At 34.7% G+C, this 22471-nt stretch overlaps 1 protein-coding gene across 1 annotated transcript in view; it reads left to right on the top strand.

Annotated features, from left to right (window-relative positions):
• Nucleotides 1-21135, top strand: part of LOC123529342 (uncharacterized) — a 47872-nt gene extending 26737 nt beyond the window's left edge. The window contains exon 4 of the mRNA XM_053521332.1: nucleotides 6145-21135. Within this exon, the coding sequence (XP_053377307.1) occupies nucleotides 6145-6741 (597 nt within the window). The 3' untranslated portion in view covers nucleotides 6742-21135. The remainder of the gene's footprint in view (nucleotides 1-6144) is intronic.
• Nucleotides 21136-22471: the final 1336 nt, after the last annotated feature.

Raw genomic sequence — 22471 nt, 5'->3', positions numbered from 1 at the left:
ATGAAAGAATCCAAAACTCAGATTTTATATCAGTTAATATTGCTTGAGTTATGGCCCTTTCTTAATTTTAAGGTTTAGGAACAAAATTTTGATTAAGCTGTTTCATTGGAGTAATTTCACTTCTGTTTAGCTTGTTTGTACAAAATTGTGACATACCCTGTAATCACTCTTGCATAAGTTCATTAGTTCTAGCATCATTATTCCATGAATTTTGCCTCCCCCTACCTCCCCACCTTTTATTTAGAATTTCAGGTTAAAAGTTTTGATACACTTCCACTCTATTTGTGTTATTGCGGCAGCCACTAAAAGACTGGACAAAGTCAAACAACCATCCTGTTTTGTCAAAGTAAAATACTATCTTGTCAGAGTCGACTATACAAAGTATATGGAGAGCTATTCTACTCACCTTCGCATCGGCGTCAGCGTCTTTCCGCGTCCCCACCTTGGTTTAAAGTTTTTTTAAACTTTCTCTTTTTTCTCCTTATCTCTGTAATTACTTGATGGATTTGCTTTAAACTTAAAATAGTAATTCCTCATCATCACCCACATCATATGGCACAAGGACCATAACTCTCACACCAATATTTCATGAATTATCCCCCATTTTTATTAGCTCACCTGTCACAAAGTGACAAGGTGAGCTTTTGTTATCGCACACTCCGTTGTCCGTCGTCGTTCGTCAGTCCATGCTAAACTTTTGCTTGTGACCACCAGAGGTCACATTTTTCATGGATCTTTATAAAATTGGTCAGAATGTTCATCTTGATGATTCTAGGTCAAGTTCGAAACTGGTCACGTGCGGTCAAAAATAGGTACAGTAGGTCTAAAATAGAAAAACCTTGTGACTCTCTAGAGCATATATTACACAAGATCTTCATGAAATTGGTCAGAATGTCATCTTGATGATATCTGGTCAAGTTCGAAACTGGTTACGTACCATCAAAACTAGGTCAGAAGGTCAAAAAAGAAAATCCTTGTGACCACTCTAAAGGTCAAATTTTCATGGGTTTATAAAATTTGTCAGAATGTTCACCTTGATGATATCTAGTGCATGTTCGAAACTGGTCATGGGACAAACTAGGACCCGTAGGTCTTAAAAAGAAAAACCTGTGACCTCTCTAGAGGCATATATTTCAAAGATCTTCATGAAAATTGGTCAGAATGTTCATCTTGATGATATCTAGGCCAAGTTTGAAACTTGGTTACGTGCCTTTAAAAAGTAGGTCAGTAGGTCAAATAATAGAAAAACCTTGTGACCTCTCTAGAGGCCATATTTTTCATGGGATCTGTATGAAAGTTGGTCTGAATGTTCATCTTGATGATATCTAGGTCAAGTTCGAAACTGGGTCACGTGCGGTCAAAAACTAGGTCAGTAGGTCTAAAAATAGAAAAACCTTGTGACCTCTCTACAGGCCATACTTGTGAATGGATCTTCATAAAATTAGTCAGAATGTTCATCATGGTGATATCTAGGTCAAGTTCGAACTGGTCACGTGCTTCAAAAGTGGTCAGTAGGTCAAATAATGAAAAACTTGTAACTCTCTAGAGGCCATATTTTTCATGGGATGTGTATAAGTTGGTCTGACTGTTTTATCTTGATGATATATAGTCAAATTTGAAACTGGGTCAGCTGATATCAAAAACTAGTCAGTAGGTCTTAAATAGAAAAACTTGTGACTCTCTAAGGCCATACCCTTGAATGATCTTCATGAAAATTGGTCAGAATGTTCACCTGCTGATATCTAGGTCAAGTTTGAAACTGAGTCATGTGCCTTCAAAAACTGGTCAGTAGTCAAATAAATAAAAACTGTGACCTCTCCAGAGGCCATACTTTTCATGATCTGTATGAAGTTGGTCTGAATGTTCATCTGAGATACTAGTCAAGTTTGAAACTGGTGAACTGCGGTCAAAACTAGGTCAATAGGTCAAAATTAGAAAATCTTTGACCTCTCTAGAGGCCATATTTTTCAATAGATCTTCATGAAAATTGGTCTAAATGTTCACCTTGATGGTATCTAGGTCACTTTCGAAACTGGGTCACATGCGGTCAAAAACTAGGCCAGTAGGTATAAAAATAGAAAAACCTTGTGACCTCTCTAGAGGCCATATTTTTCATGAGATCTTCATGAAAATTAGTGAGAATGTTCACCTTGATGATATCTAGGTCAAGTTCAAAAACAGGGTCACGTACTGTTGAAAACGAGGTCAATAGGTCAAATAATAGAAAAACCTTGTGACCTCTCTAGAGGCCATATTTTTCAATGGATCTTCATGTAAATTGGTCAGAATTTTTATCTTGATGATATCTAGATCAGATTCAAAACTGGGTCACATGAGCTCAAAAACTAGGTCACTATGTCAAATAATAGAAAAAAGTACGTCATACTCAAAACTGGGTCATGTGGGAACAGGTGAGCGATTCAGGACCATCGTGGTCCTCTTGTTTAGAATTTCAGGTTAAAGTTTTGATGCACTTTCACTCTGTCTCAGATATTCCTAAATGGATTTGATTCAAACTGAAAGTAGTTGTTCCACATCATCTCACACATCATATGACACAAGGCCCATAACTCTGGTGCCAATATTTAATGAATTATCCCCCCCCCCCTTTTACTTAGAATTTCAGGTTAAAGTTTTGATGCACTTTCACTATATCTCAGTTATTACTAAATGGATTTGATTTAAACTTAAAATAGTTGTTCAACATCATCACTCACATCATATGACACAAGGGCCATAACTCGTGCACCAATATTTCATGAATTATCCCCCTTTTTACTTAGAATTTCAGGTGAATTTCAGGTTAAAGTTTTGATACACTTTCACTCTATCTCAGTTATTACTAAATAGATTTGATTCAAACTTAAAATAGTTGTTCCACCTTATCACCAACATCATATGACACAAGGTGCATAACTCTGTCACCAATTTTTCATGAAGTATGACCCATTTAATTAGAATTTAAGGTTAATTTCGATGTATTTTCTCATGTTTTTATCTCGATGTAAATGAGATGTGGAACCAAAATTTGTAGTCCTGTTTGGCGCCATATAACCTATACTGTGTTGGTGTGCTGTAAAACCCAAATAAACAAACAAACACTATATCTCAGTTTTTACGAAATGGTTTTGATTCAAACTTGAAATAGTTGTTCCACATCATCACCCACGTCATATGACACAAGGTGCATAACTCTTGCACCAATATTTTTTGAATTATGCCCCCTGTTTGCTTAGAATTATACTTGTATGGTATCAGAGTACTTATTTAAAACTATAAATAATTAACAAATAATTGTATATTGTTTGTTTCATTACTTTTGCTTTCAGTGTAACTTTACATAAAACCATGTTGTTTATTCTATTACCTTCCTTATGTAAATTTCATGTAATCCTCTTATATATGCTATTTTGCATTATAATCCCTTCATGACTTTGTTTACTTTAATTTGTTAATTTGTGTTTACTGTATATATGTACATTTGAGGCTCACAGGGAAGACTGGGTACACCCAACTGTGTTGCCTCGTTAAATAAAGACTTTATTATTATTATTATTATTATTATAGTGTTTTGATACACTTTATCTTTACCTCTCTTATTACTTAATATTTTTGACACAGACTCAAGCTATTGTGCAATATCTTCATCTACCATTGGAGTCATTAAACACTCCAGTGACAGCTCCAGTTTCCTCAGATGTGCCCAGTTTCACTATCCAGCAGAGAAATAGTCGGGCGTGCTGTCTCCAGCGACAGCTCTTGTTGTCGAGCCTGCTTGCGGATGCGAAGACATAGTTGTCCAAATGGCTGTTCAGTGTATGTGCGTGTGTCAGTGTGTGTGTGCGTCCGCCCGTCCGGATTTGTTTGGCTGGACCATAACTTTGACATGTGTGGAGCAATCTTGTTTATATTTGGCATGAATGTTAACCTCAGTGAGACGGAGTGTCATGTGCAAACCTCAGGTTCCTATCTCAAAGATCAAGGTCACAGTTGGAGGTCAAAGTTAATGTCAGATCTTGTCCAGCCCATAACTTCGACATGCATTGAAGAATCTTTGTTTATATTTGGCATGAATGTTAACCTCAGTGAGACGGAGTGACATGCGCAGACCCCAGGTTCCTATCTCAAAGGTGAAGGTCACATTTGGAGGTGAAAGGTCATATAAGATCTTATCCGGCCCATAACTTTGACATGCATTGAGGAATCTGGTTTATATTTTGCATGAATGTTTGACTCAGTGAGACTTACTCTGTCTCAAAGGTCAAGGTCACAGTTATGGGACAAAGGCGGGGCTCAACATGTTGCCCGTAGGCATCTAGTTGTTAATACATCACTGCAGGGCAAAATATAGTGGCCTCAGAAAATGTTATCTCAGTCAAGCTAGCTACAGATATGTTGATAAACACCATCTTGTTATTTAGTCAGTGTATTAATTTATAATTGGGCCGTTCCATGAGAAAACCTGTATTAGTGACATTATATAACTATTGCATAATAAGTAGCTTAAAATACTGGAAAATCATTGTTTTTCTTATGTTCATGTAAAAACTAGAAACAAGTATATGAAATACAGTTATCTAAGGGAAATCAAATTCTACCATATTTTACAAGTGAATGTTATTTATGTTGTCAAGGCAACGGAAATTTGAAAGCACCCATGCATCATGAAAATATAGAGGTATGTAGATAAAAGGCCCGTGATGAAACCAAAAATAACGGTTAAGTTCATTTTAAACTGTTTCTAGATATTCAAAGAAATGATATTTAGTAAGTGAAATTTGTTTCGTTAATGAAGGCATGCATGGTGACGTCATACTTCTTTCATGACGTTCATAACATCACATCTCAAAATGCCTTCAGTGACTTAATGGCAGCTAATAAAAGAAAACTTGCTATTAACTCTGTCACCTGCTTAAAAATACATCATGCAAAGTATTTTGATAATACACACATGTGAGTAATGATTTGGCTTCAGAACATATATTTTTAAAGGTTTGGATTTCAAAACACAAACAACAGCGAGCATAATGGTAAATTCCTCTTAATAATGCAAATTGTAATGTTCCAACTATACACAGTTTCGGACAGAAATATTGGAACTGCAAAGCAATTGCATTTGTTTACAAAAATTTGAATACATTTATATAATCTATACAAATTTTTGAATGTTAATTTTAATATTCGTTCCCATCCTTCGTCATAAATCTTTGTTAGAATATTTGTCTGTATGAAATCTAGATCAGATTTACATTAAAAACTTTGCCACTAGCTCAAATCATAGAAAGGCCTAGTTTACACCGAAAAGGCCACATTTTCTACCTGATTTTTATGATTCTTTGGCAGAATATTTGTCTCTTTAAAATCTAGGATAAATTTTGTAAATTGGTCACTTGGGTGAAAAGCTAGGTCCTTCGGTCAAATCATTGAAAAACTTGTCAATGGTCTACCTAATACATAAAACATGGTCAGAATATTGGTCTCCATGAAATATTCTTTAAATGATATCAGAGGAATGATCCCTCAGTGACCCTATACTAAGTTTGTTTAACCCTTACCATGCTGGACACAATAGATCGTGCCTTTGCGACCAGTGTAGATCATGATCAGCTTGCACATCTGTGCAGTCTGATCAAGATCTGCACTGTTCGCCATTCAGTCAGTATATTTTTGGTAAGCACCCCTTTAGACAGTTAATGGTACTGTCCAAACTAAAAGATTGACAAGTTCATTATAGAAATTTAGCAGGGTAAGGATTAAGTTAGTCTTTGCTTGACATAATTATAGAAAAATCTTGTTTATAATGCATTTTCTGATACACATGACACCTGGTCACATTGTCACATTACTTGTCTTTATGAAATCAAGATCAGCTTAGATTCTAGGACATCTTGTATCCAAAACAAGATCAGTTTGGAAATACAGGAACTTCTTGGCCTTCTGTTTACTTTATGTGAAAGGAAAGACCTGCAAGCATGCTTAGCTTAACAAAATCTATGAATTTATTATCAGTACAACCACTAAAAAGCCTTTTTATAGTGACCACAGCCTCTTAATGATTAAGTTCTAGTTTGAAGATAGAATATTTATCAATTTCTTCAGTTTCTAAAGGATAGTAGTTCGTCAGTGGTTTCTTTATTTTTTCAGGGTCTTGGTAGAAGACGAGTTCCCAATAGCACTTACCAGTTTAAAAATGATTTTATAACATGGATGCCAGAAAGGGAATTTATTGAAAAATCTTACCCATTAACTTCTACATATAAAGTAGACTATATGAGTGCCAACGCAAAAAATCAGCTTCTTACAAAACGTCCAAAAACATCTTTTGAGGGAGTACCGACAACGTCATACAGATATGCTCATGGGAAAAGCGCTCCAAATAAAGACACAATTGATGCAATGAACAACGAAGCCCTTAGATTAAGTCTTTTAAATCGCAAAGATCGAGCAATGACTGCTGTAAACAGAGGTAGAGAATCAGTTGCATCATGTTTAACCTGGAGTTCTTTCAAACCAAACCTGAGCAGCGAGCAAACACTGAGGTCTATGGTACCACCAGCAACACAGACATCAGAATTTATACCCCACCCACCCACAGCACCTAAGCCTGAAACATCAATGGCAGTGTCACAACCACCTGTACAGCAGGCCTGGCCAGCACCTGAAGCAGCAGTCACCCAGCAACAGCAAGCACAGCCACCTTCTGCAGAAGTACAGGCTCCACCTCATCCTATAGCTGAATGATACCCTGTAGATCTCTACTCATAGTTAAGATAGATTGTGGCCAGAATTGACATGATTCTTACTGTCAGTTGTCTCAGCTACAATTGTACATATTTAAGAATTCAAGAAAAGAACTTTGTGCTCTTCTACAAAACTACTTTCTTTATAGTGAAATATTTCTATCAATTATTATGCCAAATTATCAGTAACTGTTAAATCAGTGGTCTATTTTGAATGAAGTGGAAAGATTTTTTGGTTGGTCAGGGGTGGATTTCTGAAATGCTGTTGTCCAGAATTTAATGGGTGAAAGACAGTTCCATCATAATTTCTTTTATAGTATTTCATTTGACTAACAAAAAGATATTTAGAGATAATACAACATGGTGTGTTAGCCCACAAAGTTGAAGACAGATTGAGCTTTTGGTATAGTTGGGTACTCCGACCTCCATAGTCTGACCTCCCATTTGTCTGTCTTTTTATAGTTTTCATTAAACATTTTCTTAAAGTTCTTAAATAGCTTCTTCTCATGAACTTGATGGACCAAACTTAATCTTTAAACACATTTTGTTGGACCTTCCTCAAATTTGCTGTAATTGTTACACGTTTTGGGGCCATTACAGCAAAAAAAAACAACAAAAAAAACTTTAAATAACTTTTAATGATCTGCTTAATAAATACCCTCCAAACTCTGTCAGAAACAATGTCAGAAAGTCAAGGTCATCAGGTGAGCAACTTAGGCCCATTTGGGCCTTTTGTCTTTATTCCACAATCTGCATTTTTGTTTTGACCAGGTACTATATGTAGTATAGATAAATTTTATATATAATCAAGGATTTTTTTTATTATGCCCACATGGAAAAAGGATGAGTTATACTCTGCTGCTGTAGAAAATTAGATATGGCTGTCAAATGCCTTAGATTATTGCCTGTAGTCAGAAGATGACCCCTGTTGTTCTAAGGGTCAGTAAGTCAAAGGGCAAGGGAACCTTGATCTTGAAAACGAAAACTGTTTTCAATCAATTATTGGAGACTGCTAGGGTGTATTTCATAAACTTTTGTAGTATGATTGATTATTGTCAGTAGATAACCACTGTTGTTTTAGGGTCACCAGGTATCATTACATGTTTTAGGTCACTAGAGCCTACTTTATAAGGTGATTGTTTGTGAACACTGGATGAATTCTATTAATTTATTGGTCATTGTTCTAGGTCATTGTGACCTGAAAAGTGCTTCTGAGAATGCTTGGGTGAATGGATGTCAGACTTGATATTAAGATGATTTTTCTATGGCTGTTGTTTTTAGTGTTATAAAGTCAAAGAACAAAGTAATCATCTTAATTAAAACTTTCTGATTGATGTTAAGAGAATGATTTTGACTATGGCTGTCAAACTATAGTGAAACAAACACTGCACCCACGGGCATCAGTGACACAAGGACTTGGGGCACAATCAGTTCATGTATGAACCAAATGTTTTCCATATATTTTCTATGTTTTGATCACTTGAAACCCTGGACAACACGAACATTTTACACCGAGTGACCTATGTTTTACTTAACATAAATTAATGATCATTATGGTTTTGTAGTCAAGGTCACAATGACAGAGACTGCAAATGGTTTGTAATCAGTAACTGGAGAACAAACAAACTTCACAGGCTACCTGTGGTGAAAAGATAGCCCATATTATTTCATGGGTCTGTAGGTCAAAGCTTTAAGCTGTGGTGATATTATATAAGTCTATAAAAACTGGTAAGAACTTCAGCCAACAGACATCAGACTATAAAGGATATTTTCAGTTGTCCTATTACTGCCATACATCAAAGCTGCATTTATTCAGACTGAAGTCAGGGAAAGGGGAGGTCACATTTATATTCTTTACATTCTTTTATATGTTATTTTTAGGTTATATATTATTTTAGCTCACTGGAGTACCTAATGCTCAAAGTGATCACTCGCCATCTATCAGGTATCCAGTAACATTTTCCAAACAATATCTCTTGCGGAAGCATTTGATGAAACTTGGTATGAATATTTCATATACCGCTTCTAGAAATGTTCACATGGTTCTGTTTTGCTTCACACAAGACTTAAAAACAACTTCTTTTGAACCGCTCCAATTTTTTTCATGGAAATGTATCCTGTTTGTCTGTCCATGAAGAATATTTAAATTTAGATTTGTCAAAAACATGGCCACAAGTGACTATGGTCTTTTTTCCCTGTAAAAAGTGGGTACTTAAAAGAAATACTTGTCAGAAACTAATGGCCCATCTTTTTAAAGATATACTTGTCAGAAATTGCTAAGTCATATTTTGAAATGATTCCCTATAAGTGGTCCTTGGGTAACCCTTTACCAAAAATGTTCGAATTATTCTGATTTGTCAAAATAGGTGACTACAGGGTGTTGTCATGTTTATCTGAACTATTTTCACAAGAATGTTCCTTAAGTGACACTCAATCAATAAAAGGTTGTCTAAATTCATAAAAAAACATGGTTGCCAAGGAATGGGGCTATTTCCTTATATGGCTACTTGGAAAACATTGAAAACCATCTCTGAATCTACAAGCCTGCTTTCCGGGTAATTTGGCAGAATTGGTTCCTGGATGATTCTCTTTTAGATTTGTTCAAGCCATTTTGTTTTATCAGAAAACTTGACTGCATTAGATGGTGCTCTTTTCCTATATCTATATTATGGAAACTTCAAAATTCTAAAATAACTTGGTACAAACAATTTCATTGGACCTGTTTTCTAAGATTCTCCACATTGTTTGATTTGTAATAAAACATAGCCATTAGTAGGATGGGGTTAGTTTCCACATCTGAGCATGAAGTGCTCATTGCGAGCTTAAAGGTAAATGCCACAGTTGCCTATATGTATATAGGGAAAAATTTTACTATGGGCAGAATTTCTTTATACTTTGTGTACTGACTGAGAATCAGATTTAAATCGGAAATATGTTTAAAAATCATAGGTACCCAGGCTTGATTTTGAATTATCTGCCCATGAAAGTCAGAAAATAGCAAAAAATCCAATTTTCAAGGGCAGATAATTCAAGATGAAGGCAAGAGATCTGTGCATTTTAATTTTTATTTCTGTTTCAGACTTCATTTGCAGTCAGTATAGAAAGTTTAAAGAAATTCGGTCCATTGAAAAGACCAAGATCATATCATTTTGCCATGTTCATAGATAGAAGGACATTTGCAGCAATCTCTATATTGACAAGGGGAAAAAAATTCTTACAGAAAGAATTTCTTTTTAAAACTTTTTTTACTGATAGAGAATCAAATCGAAAACAGAAATGTGAAATAAAAACAAACCACAGGAACCCAGCTTTTGTCATGAACTATCTGCCTCTGAAAGTTGGAAAATTCTGAAAAAATCTACTTTCAAGGGCAGATAATTTAAGATCAAGCCTGGGTACATATGAATTTTGATACATACTTCCGTTTTAAACTTCATTCTCAGTCACAAAGTTTAAAGAAATTCTGCCCATAGGAAAAATTTTGCCCTATATACATACAGGCAACTGTGGTATTTACCCTTAAAGGAAACTTAAATTTTCCTTGTCGTTAAAGAATATCTTCTACAAATAAAATTTCAACAAAACTTTACTGGAATGTAAAAATTCCATGGTTGGTTTTCCTTCAAATTCCTTCATATGTAGGTCATCCGTGCAAAATTCTGGTTTCAGTGGTAACAAAAGGGAAAACTTAAAAAAATCTCAAAAACTGCTGGTCTTGTTTCAGAATAATTTCACAGTAATGTTCCTTGGTAAATTTTCTATCAAATTCCGTCAGATCTTGTTGCCAGGTGGCCAGGCCAGTTTTCACAGCACAGCTAGACTGAAACCTTAGGAAATCTAGTTGCTCTCCATTATTTTGTCACAAATTGAACTAAAAGGGTGTAGAACAATAGAAAGTAACTTGATTTTTGAGCATGTATTTCAAACCGGTTTGTCATGTGTTACTTCTGTATTATTATTGTACCAATATGCACCTTAAAACATAGTTCTAGATATTGTAATCTGTGCAAAAATCCTTGAAAGGGAAAGCCAATGTTATTTTAATGCTAGTTCTGTCTGCTAGGTTTTTATAAATCATTTAAAGTAGTGAAAATATTTTCAGAATTGGCTTAGCAATGAGAAGATTAAGAACATTTCAATGTAAGATCAAAATTGTTGTTGCCAGTTTTTGTTTCTTAGCAAAATGGCAGGTTTAAATTCGTTTTAAGACATTTGTTTGAATGGTATTTCCTTAATTTTGTAAACTAATTTCTCTACTTGTCCAGTAGAGCGAAGGAAGTAATCAAACTTTACATCTTAAACTGAAGACACTGTAGAAATCAAACTATTTCAAGGAAATTGCAGCCACAGTTGCCATTTTTAGCCTTGTCTTGTGTGTCCAACTCCTCCCACACTGTTAGCCTGATTTTGAAAAATCAGTAACTGTTATTATCACTGGTATTAGTTAAGATTTTTGTTAAGGTCAATCTTTTCTCAAAAACTGAAACTGCAAATTTGTGTATGACCATTAGTTGGGTATTTTGACAAAGAACCATAATTGTTGCTTGCAGTTTATAAGAATTATGGCAGTACTCAGAAAATGGAATTTCTTTTTATTTAGGTCCGAAAATGGAATTTCTTTTTATTTAGGTCATCTTTTCTTAAATATTATAAGAGCAATAATTATTGCTTTGAAACTTTACCTGTCATTATTACTCTTGCTTGCATTTTTTATAGAAATATGACCCATTTTATGCTCTAAAATTTGAATTTATTGGTTAATTTTGCATAATCTTTACCACTTCACATGTGTATTGGCAGGATTTATGCCACTACCCATGTTTATTTGCATGATTTATGCCACTTCCCATGTGTATTGGCATGATTTATGCCACTTCCCATGTGTATTGGCATGGTTTATGGCCACTTCCAATGTGTATTGGCAGGATTTATGCCACTTCTCATGTGTATTGGCATGATTTATGCCACTTCCCATGTGTATTGGCATGGTTTATGGCCACTTCCCATGTGTATTGGCAGGATTTATGACACTGCAAATGTGTGTTGGCAGGATTTATGCCAATATTTTGTTTTATTTTGTAGTTTCATGATTAAACCACATCTGTGATAACAGACATATTGTTAGATTTAAGGTAGTTCTGCATGTTTGAAATAAACATTGTTCAGCTTTGTGGAAATTTGTAGATTCATATGTTTTTCAAATCATAATTGTACTGAAAAGAAATTCAGCTATCTAAAATGATAGGTCCTTGTGCTTTTTTTTTTGTTGTTTCTTTTTGTTAGTCCAATTTGAAAACAATGGTTCTCTGGTCAATTTTCACAATGGGCTTCTATGGGAAAACACACTTTTGTTGACATTTTTTTATACAAGTTAGATTTTAATGAAACATTTAATAGTTGTACATTAACCTATTTTAAATTGTACGTCAAAATAATAAGTGGAGGCTCATGTGCCGGATATTTCAAAGTACCAATTAGAGGCCTTGCATTGATGCTTATTTTGTGTAAATGTTTTGAATTATCGTCAAAATTAACCTTAACAAATACACTTGCACTGGCTGTTCTACACTAAATACAGGAGATAAAATAGATTCCCAGCAACATTTTGCTACTTGTATAATGCCTGCCAGGCATTATTCTAAGTTTTCTGGATAAGTGATGTTATGCTGTCACCTCTGGTTAATCAGATGTGCAGAACTACCTTAAGAATATTTTTATTTTATTAGATTATTTGTATGTAATGTCTGCTTATTGAAGTTAAAGTCTATAATATGTTTTTTTTTGCTCTGGTTAATTTCCTTGTCCAAGAAAGAAGTAGTAATGTTACAATTGAATCTGTATAATTTCTTACATTTTCACCAGTAGTGACATTAAAATTTGCCATAGCAAAACTTAAACTAGAACAATAATTCATTAAATGTTTCAGCATAGTTTACTTTAGATCTAATGTAAAAATCTCCATTGCTTTTGTTATGTTTTATTTTTATCCTTATACATAAGAGTAATATAGAGTAGTTTGACAGAAATATTGACATTGATATTTGATGATTTAGTGTGTACATCAGATGAAGTTTATAACAATCTTAAGAAGTGAAAATAGCTGTAATTAAGGTAACGGGCCTGTAATGAGAATGGGCTATTTCTGTGAGATTACTTACCCTGTGATTTCAGCATCTATTGGCCAACATTGCATATGGAGAATATGTAAACAAAGGGATATTGCTGATAGTCATTACACATCAACTACATTAAGGTATCCTGTAGTATTAACACATTGTGATATAGTTGTATATATAGTTCTAATACATATTGTAGCTCTAAAATTGTTTTGTTACATGATAATTACAGAAATTGGCCCTTTAAATCTCTTCACAACCTTACATTATTTTACTTACATAAACATATTTGATAAGTCCATATTGCCTGCAGCAATATAGCTAAGGGAATGGGGTGGGGGTCAGTGTGGTATGTTAATTCTCACAATGTGTAAATCAAATGGAACTCTTCCAAAATGTCATATGAATACCAGTGCTGGGTAAATCAAGGCAAGAGTCATTATGTTGTTGTCATTTCTTTGATTTAAAAGTTACAATATATTAAACACAACTTTATTTTTACAATTGCCCAATTGTCTATTTGTTATTTTGACCGCCAACCTGTTGCCTCAATAGGCCAGTAAAAGAGAGCTCTGGGTGTATTTCAGGATCATTATAAAATCTTAACATTATATGAACAGTTCTGATAAAAGTTATTGCAAATGAAGTTGAATCTCCTGTTTTGTTGATCTGATTCTGATTATTATATATTTGGATTTGAAAAGAAAAAACATGCCCACTGCCCACTGGTGGATAGAACTTGTTTCCATATTTGTTTTTATACCTGTTGTAGCTGTGAAACTTGGGTAAGCAGATTGGGCAATTATGGCCTCCTTGTTTGTAGTATGTTCTCTTGTGAGGGCAATACATTATATAACAAGTATAGCAGTAGGCATTTTTTTATGTCCCCAATGTCCATGACACTGAATGCATATAGTATTTGAACTCTCTGTCAGTCTTTATGTAGGCAACTCCTATAATTTCCATCCAGTAGAAATGAATCTAGCAGGGACTTGCATATTTGCTTATATGGGCCTTTTTCTGACTGAAACATCACATCTGCATCAGAAAAGTGTTAAAAACTAAACCTTGTTTCCATCCAATTGAAATGAAACTTGGTATACGTCATTTATATGAAGTGGACATGAGCATAATGTCAGAATTTTCATGTCGGCTTATAGGAGACGGCAGAAGCCTTGTAGTAATCACTGTTTCTGTGTTTGTCTGTCAAGTCAGGTTGAATTGTCCAGGCCAAAACTTTTGAAAAACTGTTGAAGGGATTTTGTTAAATGTTCTTACAATGACAGACAACATTTAGAGGAAGTGCACTAACAAGAACCATAACTCTAGTTTGCTTAGTTTTTAACTCACCTGTCACATAGTGACAAGGTGAGCTTTTGTTATCGCCTGTTGTCCGTCCACAATTTCTTATGAACACGATAGAGACCACATTTTGCAATCAATTTGAATCAAACCTGCACACAACTTGTATTGGCATAATATCTCACCGTGGCCCAGTGGTTAAGGCGTACGCCTCGGGATCGGGAGGTCAAAGGTTCGAGCCCCATGGGGAGCGTTCGTCCCGGGGATGTTTGTCATGGGACTCATTCCAAAAAGGCTGGTTCGTGAGCCGCGAGCTAGTTAAATGAATGGTTACCGACTTCTATCTGCCTGGCGTAGTGGTAGAAGTTGGGAGGTAATTGGTACGCACAATAAAGGTGTCTCATTAGCCAAATTGGCTGACCCTTTCAATAGGGGTGACACTACAATAAACAAGACCTTTATCCTTTTTCCTTTCGAAAACTGGCCAGATCCCATTATGGGTTCCAAAGTTATGTCCCCTTAAAGGGCCAAAATTTGCTATTTGGCTTGTGAACATGATAGAGACCACATTTTGCTATCAACTTTAATCAAACTTGCACACAACTTGTATTGACAAAATATCTTTGTTCCTTTTGAAAACTGGCCAGATCCCATCATGGGTTCCAAAGTTATGGCCTCTTAAAGGGCCAGATTTTGCTATTTTGGCTTTTGCAGCCATATAGATACTTCATTTATGGTTTGATTTGATACAAACTTACAAAATATCTTTAACAACAAAAAATTTTGGATTCCATGATGAATCTATCAGGTCTAATCATAGGTTCTGGAGTTACGGCCCCTGATTGACACCTGAAAGAGCCAAAATTTTTGTTAATTTTTACCTTGCAAACACAAAATAAGTGACATTTTGTATTTGATTTTAACCACACTTACACACAACTTAAGTCACAATAAGATCTCAGTTCCTTTTGAAAACCGTTTAGATTCTATCATGGGTTCTAGAGTTACTGACCCTGAAATGGGCAAAATTTTCTATTTTGGTCTTTTAAGCCATATAGAGGTTTCATTTAAGCTTTGATTTGATACAGACTCGCACAGAATGATTATCTTGATGATCTCTAGGCCTGGAATGGAATTGAGTCCTGTCAGGTCAAGAACTAGGTCTGGAGGTCATCAGGTCAAATCAAAGGAAAAGCTTGTTAACAACCTAGAGGCAACATTTATGACCCTATCTTCATGAAACTTGGTCAGAATGTTCATCTTGAAGATTTCTAGGCCATGTTTGAAACTGGGTCATATGGGGTCAAATCTAGGTCACCTGGTCAAATCAAAGGAAAAGTTTGTTAACACTCTTCAGGCCACATTTATGACCCTATCTTCATGAAACTTGGTCAGAATGTTTATTTTGATGATTCCTAGGCCAAGTTCGAAACTGGGTCATATGGGGTCAAAAACTAGGTCACCCAGTCAAATCAATGAAAAGCTTGTTAACACTCTTGTTCATTTGATGTGCATGAAACTTGTTAGAATGTTTGTCTGCATGAAATATCTTATGAATTTTTATCTGGGTCATGTGGGGTCAAAAACTAGGTCACCAGGTCAAATCAAAGAATAAAGCTTGTTTACATGCTAGGGGGACACATTTTTGATTCTGTCTTCATAAAGCATGGTCAGAATGTTTATCATGAAGTCTTGGATGATTTCAAATCTGGGTCATGTTGGGTCAAAAACTAGGTCACTAGTTCATATCAAAGGAAAAGCTTTTATACACTAGAGGCCACTTTTTTGCTCCAAACTTCCCGAAACTTTGTCAGAATGTTTTTATGCCCTCGAAGGGAGGCATATTAGTTTTCAACTGTCCGTCAGTTCGTTCATCACAACGTTAACTATTTGCATGAAGGCACTTTACTCGCGAACCACTGCACCCAGGACCTTCAAACTTCACATGCTGATAGTACTTATTGAGTACACGACCCCTGCTGACTTTGGGGTCACCAGGTCAAAGGTCAAGGCACTGCAGGGGGCATTTGTCACCATTAGTGACAGCTCTCAGTTTTTCATGAAATTTTGGACAAGTTTGAATCTGGGTCATGTAGAGTAAAAAACTAGGTTGCTAGGTCTAATCAAAGAAAATGCTTGTTTTCACTCAAGAGGTCATGTTTTCTAATCCAATCTTAATGGAAACTGGTCAGAATATTTGTCTCCATGACATCACTAAGTAAAACATGTTTACACTGTTACTCAGGTGAGCAACCTAGGGCCATCTTGGTCCACTTGTTTTTATACCCCCACCAAACATGTTTTAGGGGGGTATATAGGAGTCAGTTTTGTCGCGTCCCGTCGCGTTGCGTCCTGTCCCATCCCGTCGCTTCCCGAAATCTATTATCTCAGTTATTACCAAATGGATTTGATTCAAACTTAAAATACATGTTTCACCTTATCACCCACATCATGTGACACAAGGTGCATAACTCTTGACACCAAGTTTTCATGAATTATGTCCCCTTTTACTTAGAATTTAAGGTTAATTTTGTTGTATTTTCACTATATCTCAGTTATTACTAAATGGATTTGATTCAAACTTAAAATAGATGTTCCACCTCATCACCCACATCATGTGACATAAGGTGCATAACTCTGACACCATTTTTTTTTTTATGAATTATGCCCCTTTTTACTTAGAATTTAAGGTTAATTTTGATGTATTTTCACTTTATCTCAGTTACTACTGAATGGATTTGATTCAAACTTAAAATAGATGTTCCACCTCATCACCCACATCATGTGCCCACATCATGTGACACAAGGTGCATAACTCTGACACCAAGTTTTCATGAATTATGTCCCCTTTTACTTAGAATTTAAGGTTAATTTTGTTGTATTTTCACTATATCTCAGTTATTACTAAATGGATTTGATTCAAACTTAAAATAGTTGTTCCACCTCATCACCCAGATGATGTGACATAAGGTGCTTAACTCTGACATAAATTTTTTATGAATTATGTCCTCTTTTACTTTAAATTTAAGGTTGATTTTGATGTATTTTCACTATATCTCAATTATTACAAAATGGATTTGATTCAAACTTAAAATAGATGTTCCACCTCATCACCCACATCATGTGACACAAGGTGCATAACTCTGACACCAATTTTTCATGAATTATGCCCCCTTTTACTTTAAATTTAAGGTTGATTTTGATGTATTTTCACTATATCTCAATTATTACAAAATGGATTTGATTCAAACTTAAAATAGATGTTCCACCTCATCACCCACATCATGTGACACAAGGTGCATAACTCTGACACCAACTTTTCATGAATTATGCCCCTTTTTACTTAGAATTTAAGGTTAATTTTGATGTATTTTCACTATATCTCAATTTCTACTGAATGGATTTGATTCAGACTTAAAATAGATGTTCCACCTCATCACCCACATCATGTGACACAAGGTGCATAACTCTGACACTATTTTTCTTGAATTGTGTCCCCTTTTACCTAGAATTTAAGGTTAATTTTGATGTATTTTCACTATATCTCATTCTGATTGGCTTAGAGCCAAAGGGAAGTAACCTTTTTTTAACCTTTGTACTGAGTTTCTTCCCCTTAAATTCCAGGAATTAGTCTATTTTTAGAAATCCTATTTTTAGATTTTCAATATTTTAGGTATTTTTCTAACTTTTTTATTATAAGTCCTATGTAAAAAGTAAAACATTTTTCCGTGGTAACATGGGTAAGACACTTTTTTGTATTCACTTTTAGTGTATCTCTAATATTAGAGATTTAATATATTTACTAGTATTACTATACTAGTATTATACTAGTATTACTTATATGTGGAAGCCCAGGATGAAGTACTCCAAAGTATTTTTAAGATTCCTTATGGTTGCCATTCTTCTGTGACAAGACCGTATGGTGGGGGTATGAGTCACTCCTGTGACAGTTCTAGTTATTATTTCTCTTCTTCATAACTATGAAAACACTAGTGAATTCAGACTACATACAAAGATGGAGAACATTTAGGGAAAGTGCAGTTAACAAAAACCATTAGTCTGTCTTGCTTTCTTTCTTAATTGTCTCCTTGCTTAAGTATGTTTGAAGCTGAAAAGCTGTTCAAGGGATGAAGTTGATGTTTTTCTCTATGATAGAGGACATTGAGATTACTCTTTTTTTACAGAAGTATTTCCCATTGCTATTTTGGTCCTATGTGACTCTTGATTATAAACATTTGCTTTACAAGAGATATTTTTTACACAATATCTTTAACTGCAATAGGCTAACAGACAACAATTATACAGAACTGGCAGGGTCCTCTGAATACAGATATTCTTTTTAGCTCATTGATTTTTTGAGAGAAAAAATGATGAGTTATTGTCATCACTTGATCATCGTCGGCATCGGCATCTGCATCTGCATTTCCTTGTTAAGTTTTATGTTTAGTTCAGCTTTTCTACTAAACTATCAGAGCTATTGTTTAAAACTTGCAACACTTGTTCATCATCAAAAGCTGACTCTGTACAGCAAGAAACATAACTCCAACCGGCTTTTTGCAAGAATTATGGCCTCTTTTGGACTTAGAAAATATCAGATTTCTTGGTTAAGTTTTATGTTTAGGTCAGCTTGACGGTCAAAGCTTTATAATGGGGTTAAAACTTGGAGCAGTTATTCGCCATTAAAAGCTGACTTTGCACAGCAAGTACTGTAACTCTACATTGCTTTTTGCAAGAATTATGGCTCCTTTGGACTTAGAAAATCATGGGTAGGACAATATTTCTATTATACAGAGACAAAAAAATCAGACGAGCGTCTGCACCTGCAAGGCAGTGCTCTTGTTTTTCTGGATTTATTAGTTGTATTCAAGGACAGGTTTATTGCAGGTCAAAAGATGAATAAACAGTTTCTTGCTGGTAGATTATTGTGTATTGTGATTGAAAAAGTTGACTCAAAATCATATTTTCACTCTTCACCTTTTTGTTCCAACATCTTTAGCTTGTCTGATTTTGAACAAAAATATAAGATATATTTTAGTCGCTTGAATGTCATTGTTAGCGTTAGGTAAGTTTTTTGTTTAGGTCCACTTTTTCTAGAAAACTGTAAGAGCTATAGCTTCGAATCTTTTTAAACTTGTTTATTGTTATTAAATGAATGATTAGGTTAAGAACAATAACTCCCACATGCATTTTCTTTTAATTGTACGCTTGAAATAGCAATTTTTTGTTAAAGCTTTAATTTATGTCCTCTCTCTTTGGATAATTTAAGACCAGTAGCTTTGAAACTTTCCAATCATTAGATGAGTAAGTAGGCCAAGAACTGTAACTCTGGCCTGTATTTTATCAGAATTATGATCCTTTTTGTACTCAGGAAAATGGGAACTTCTTGGTTAAAATTTTCACATGCATTTGTCAGAATTATGACCCTTTTTAATTCAGAAATTGGAAATTCTTGGTTAAAAGTTCTGTTAAGATCCATTTAAGAGTACTTACTTTGAAACTTTTTGTTCTGGTTTTTCATTATTAGTTGAGTACCGTAAGTTGACAAAGAATTTTAACTCTAGCTTGCATTTTTTCAGAATTATGCACTTTTCATACCAAGAGTATTGGATCTTTTTGTTAGAAGTTTTATTTAAATGAATGTTATTAAAGTTATAGATAGCTTTCTACATGTGTTTATCATATGTTGGCAAATATGTAGGCAAGGAACCATAACTCTGACTTACATATTCTCAGAATAAGACTGTTTATATTTTTAGAAAGAATCTGAATTTCTTGTTTATGCCCATTTTTTCTTACATACTAATAGAGCCATAGCTTTGAAACTTTGCACTCTTGTTTTTGTCATAAGATTATTAAGAAAGTCAAGAACCATAACTCTTCTTGCATACTGCTTTGTGTCCAGCACTTACAGACAAGCATTGACACCCACAAGTTTGTTGTATTCATCAGTCTGTAAAGATAACATATGGTTGACAAACGGAAAATTAATGGTCCATTTGTTAAAACTTCAGTATGTCTTAAATTTTGTCAGTTACAGTCTCTATACGAACTTTAAAGAAATTAAAAAAATGTCGTCAAAAATTTGAAAATATTGTTAGTTTGGAAAAAAAAGCAATTAAAGGTTGATTCTTGTCTGCCTTATTCAAACTGAGTAGTAGGGACTTTGCCCTAGATGGATTTGGTTTATATTACATGAACAATATTCCATAAAGCTTGTATGACTTTAGCTTTACTCATATTTATAAATGACCACAAGACTGATCTAGCATACTTGATAGGGATGCTTTGCATTTTTTTTAAACAAAATGTAATTTTATAGTTGTATCTCTACATATGTATGGGGATATATTGTTTTTTTATCCTGTCTTCTGTATCTTCATCTATCCATCCGCAACACAATTATGTTGCTCTGTATCTTTTCAAATAACTTAGAACAAATGTTCATCAAAATAAAACTGCATGGAGAATGCAACATTTGGCTATGTCATTTCAAGTCGATCCTGTGAGATCAGACGTCAGTACTTGTGTCTGCTCAATATCTTTTAACCTATGAAAGGATTTTCAAAGGACTTTGCAAAAAAAATAACCCATAATGAGAGGGCATGCAGAACACAGCTTTTGCCTCGTTCACTTCACTTTTTCAAATCAAAAGGTGCGGTCAGAAGTAAAATAAGCAGTACTCCCTGAATAATTGTTAAATTGCTCAAAATAACATGTACTGAACATTTTGCCATGTCAGTTTAAGGTCAAGGTCATTTCATTGTGCTGTGGCTAAATATTACACTTATTTAAACTAAGCAGTTTTAGGGGATATGCAACCTCTAATTTTTAACCTATGTTTGTTTAGTTATTAAAATTCATAGTTTTTGTAGATGTGTTATATCTCTGTTACTTATTATTTAGATACTCCTTGTTAATACTATACACTTACTTTCACTGGTTTTATAAAATGGTAATAAATAGAGTAATGCTATAAAGGTCTTGTTTTCATGTTTCTATCAGCCAGGGTAGTGCTATAAATGTCTTGTTTTCATGTTTCTATCAGCCAGGGTAGTGCTATAAATGTCTTGTTTTCATGTTTCTATCAGCAAGGGTAGTGATTTAAATGTCTTGTTTTCATTCTATCAGTCAGGGTACTGATATAAATGTCCTGTTTTCATGTTTCTATCAGCCAGGGTAGTGCTATAAATGTCTTGTTTTCATGTTTCTATCAGCCAGGGTAGTGCTATAAATGTCATGTTTTCATGTTTCTATCAGCCAGGGTAGTGCTATAAGTGTCATGTTTTCATGTTTCTATCAGCCAGGGTAGTGCTATAAATGTCTTGTTTTCATGTTTCTATCAGCCAGGGTAGTGCTATAAATGTCATGTTTTCATGTTTCTATCAGCCAGGGTAGTGCTATAAATGTCTTGTTTTCATGTTTCTATCAGCCAGGGTAGTGCTATAAATGTCATGTTTTCATGTTTCTATCAGCATGGGTAGTGATTTAAATGTCTTGTTTTCATTCTATCAGTCAGGGTACTGATATAAATGTCCTGTTTTCATGTTTCTATCAGCCATGGTAGTGCTATAAATGTCTTGTTTTCATGTTTCTATCAGCCAGGGTAGTGCTATAAATGTCATGTTTTCATGTTTCTATCAGCCAGGGTAGTGCTATAAATGTCTTGTTTTCATGTTTCTATCAGCATGGGTAGTGATTTAAATGTCTTGTTTTCATTCTATCAGTCAGGGTAGTGCTATAAATGTCCTGTTTTCATGTTTCTATCAGCCAGGGTAGTGATATAAATGTCTTGTTTTAATGTTTCTATCAGCCAGGGTAGTGCTATAAATGCCTTGTTTTCATTCTATCAGCCAGTGTAGTGCTATAAATGTCCTGTTTTCATGTTTCTATCATCCAGGGTAGTGCTATAAATGTCTTGTTTTCATGTTTCTATCAGCCAGGGTAGTGCTATAAATACCTTGTTTTCATTCTATCAGCCAGTGTAATGCTATAAATGTCCTGTTTTCATGTTTCTATCAGCCAGGGTAGTGCAATAAATGTCTTGTTTTCATGTTTCTATCAGCAAGGGTAGTGATATAAACATTGGTTGTGTTTTATAATATGTGACACATCATGTACAGTAAGGGCGTTCAGTGTATTTATGTAGAATTTGGGATATAACTCCCATGTTCTGAGAGAGTACAAGGACTATTCAGGAACAAAACAGATTGGTTTAATGAAAACGACTTAGAATTCTAAGGATCATCATTTCAAAATTTTACAAGCTACTACAAGGGCAATTCCCAAAATACCGACTATTGTGCACAATCTGAT

This window comes from Mercenaria mercenaria, chromosome 13 (genome assembly GCF_021730395.1).
Source record: "Mercenaria mercenaria strain notata chromosome 13, MADL_Memer_1, whole genome shotgun sequence".
Classification (NCBI taxonomy): domain Eukaryota; kingdom Metazoa; phylum Mollusca; class Bivalvia; order Venerida; family Veneridae; genus Mercenaria; species Mercenaria mercenaria.
The sequence above is the reverse complement of the archived record's forward strand: the minus strand, read 5'-3'. Positions and strand labels throughout refer to the sequence as shown.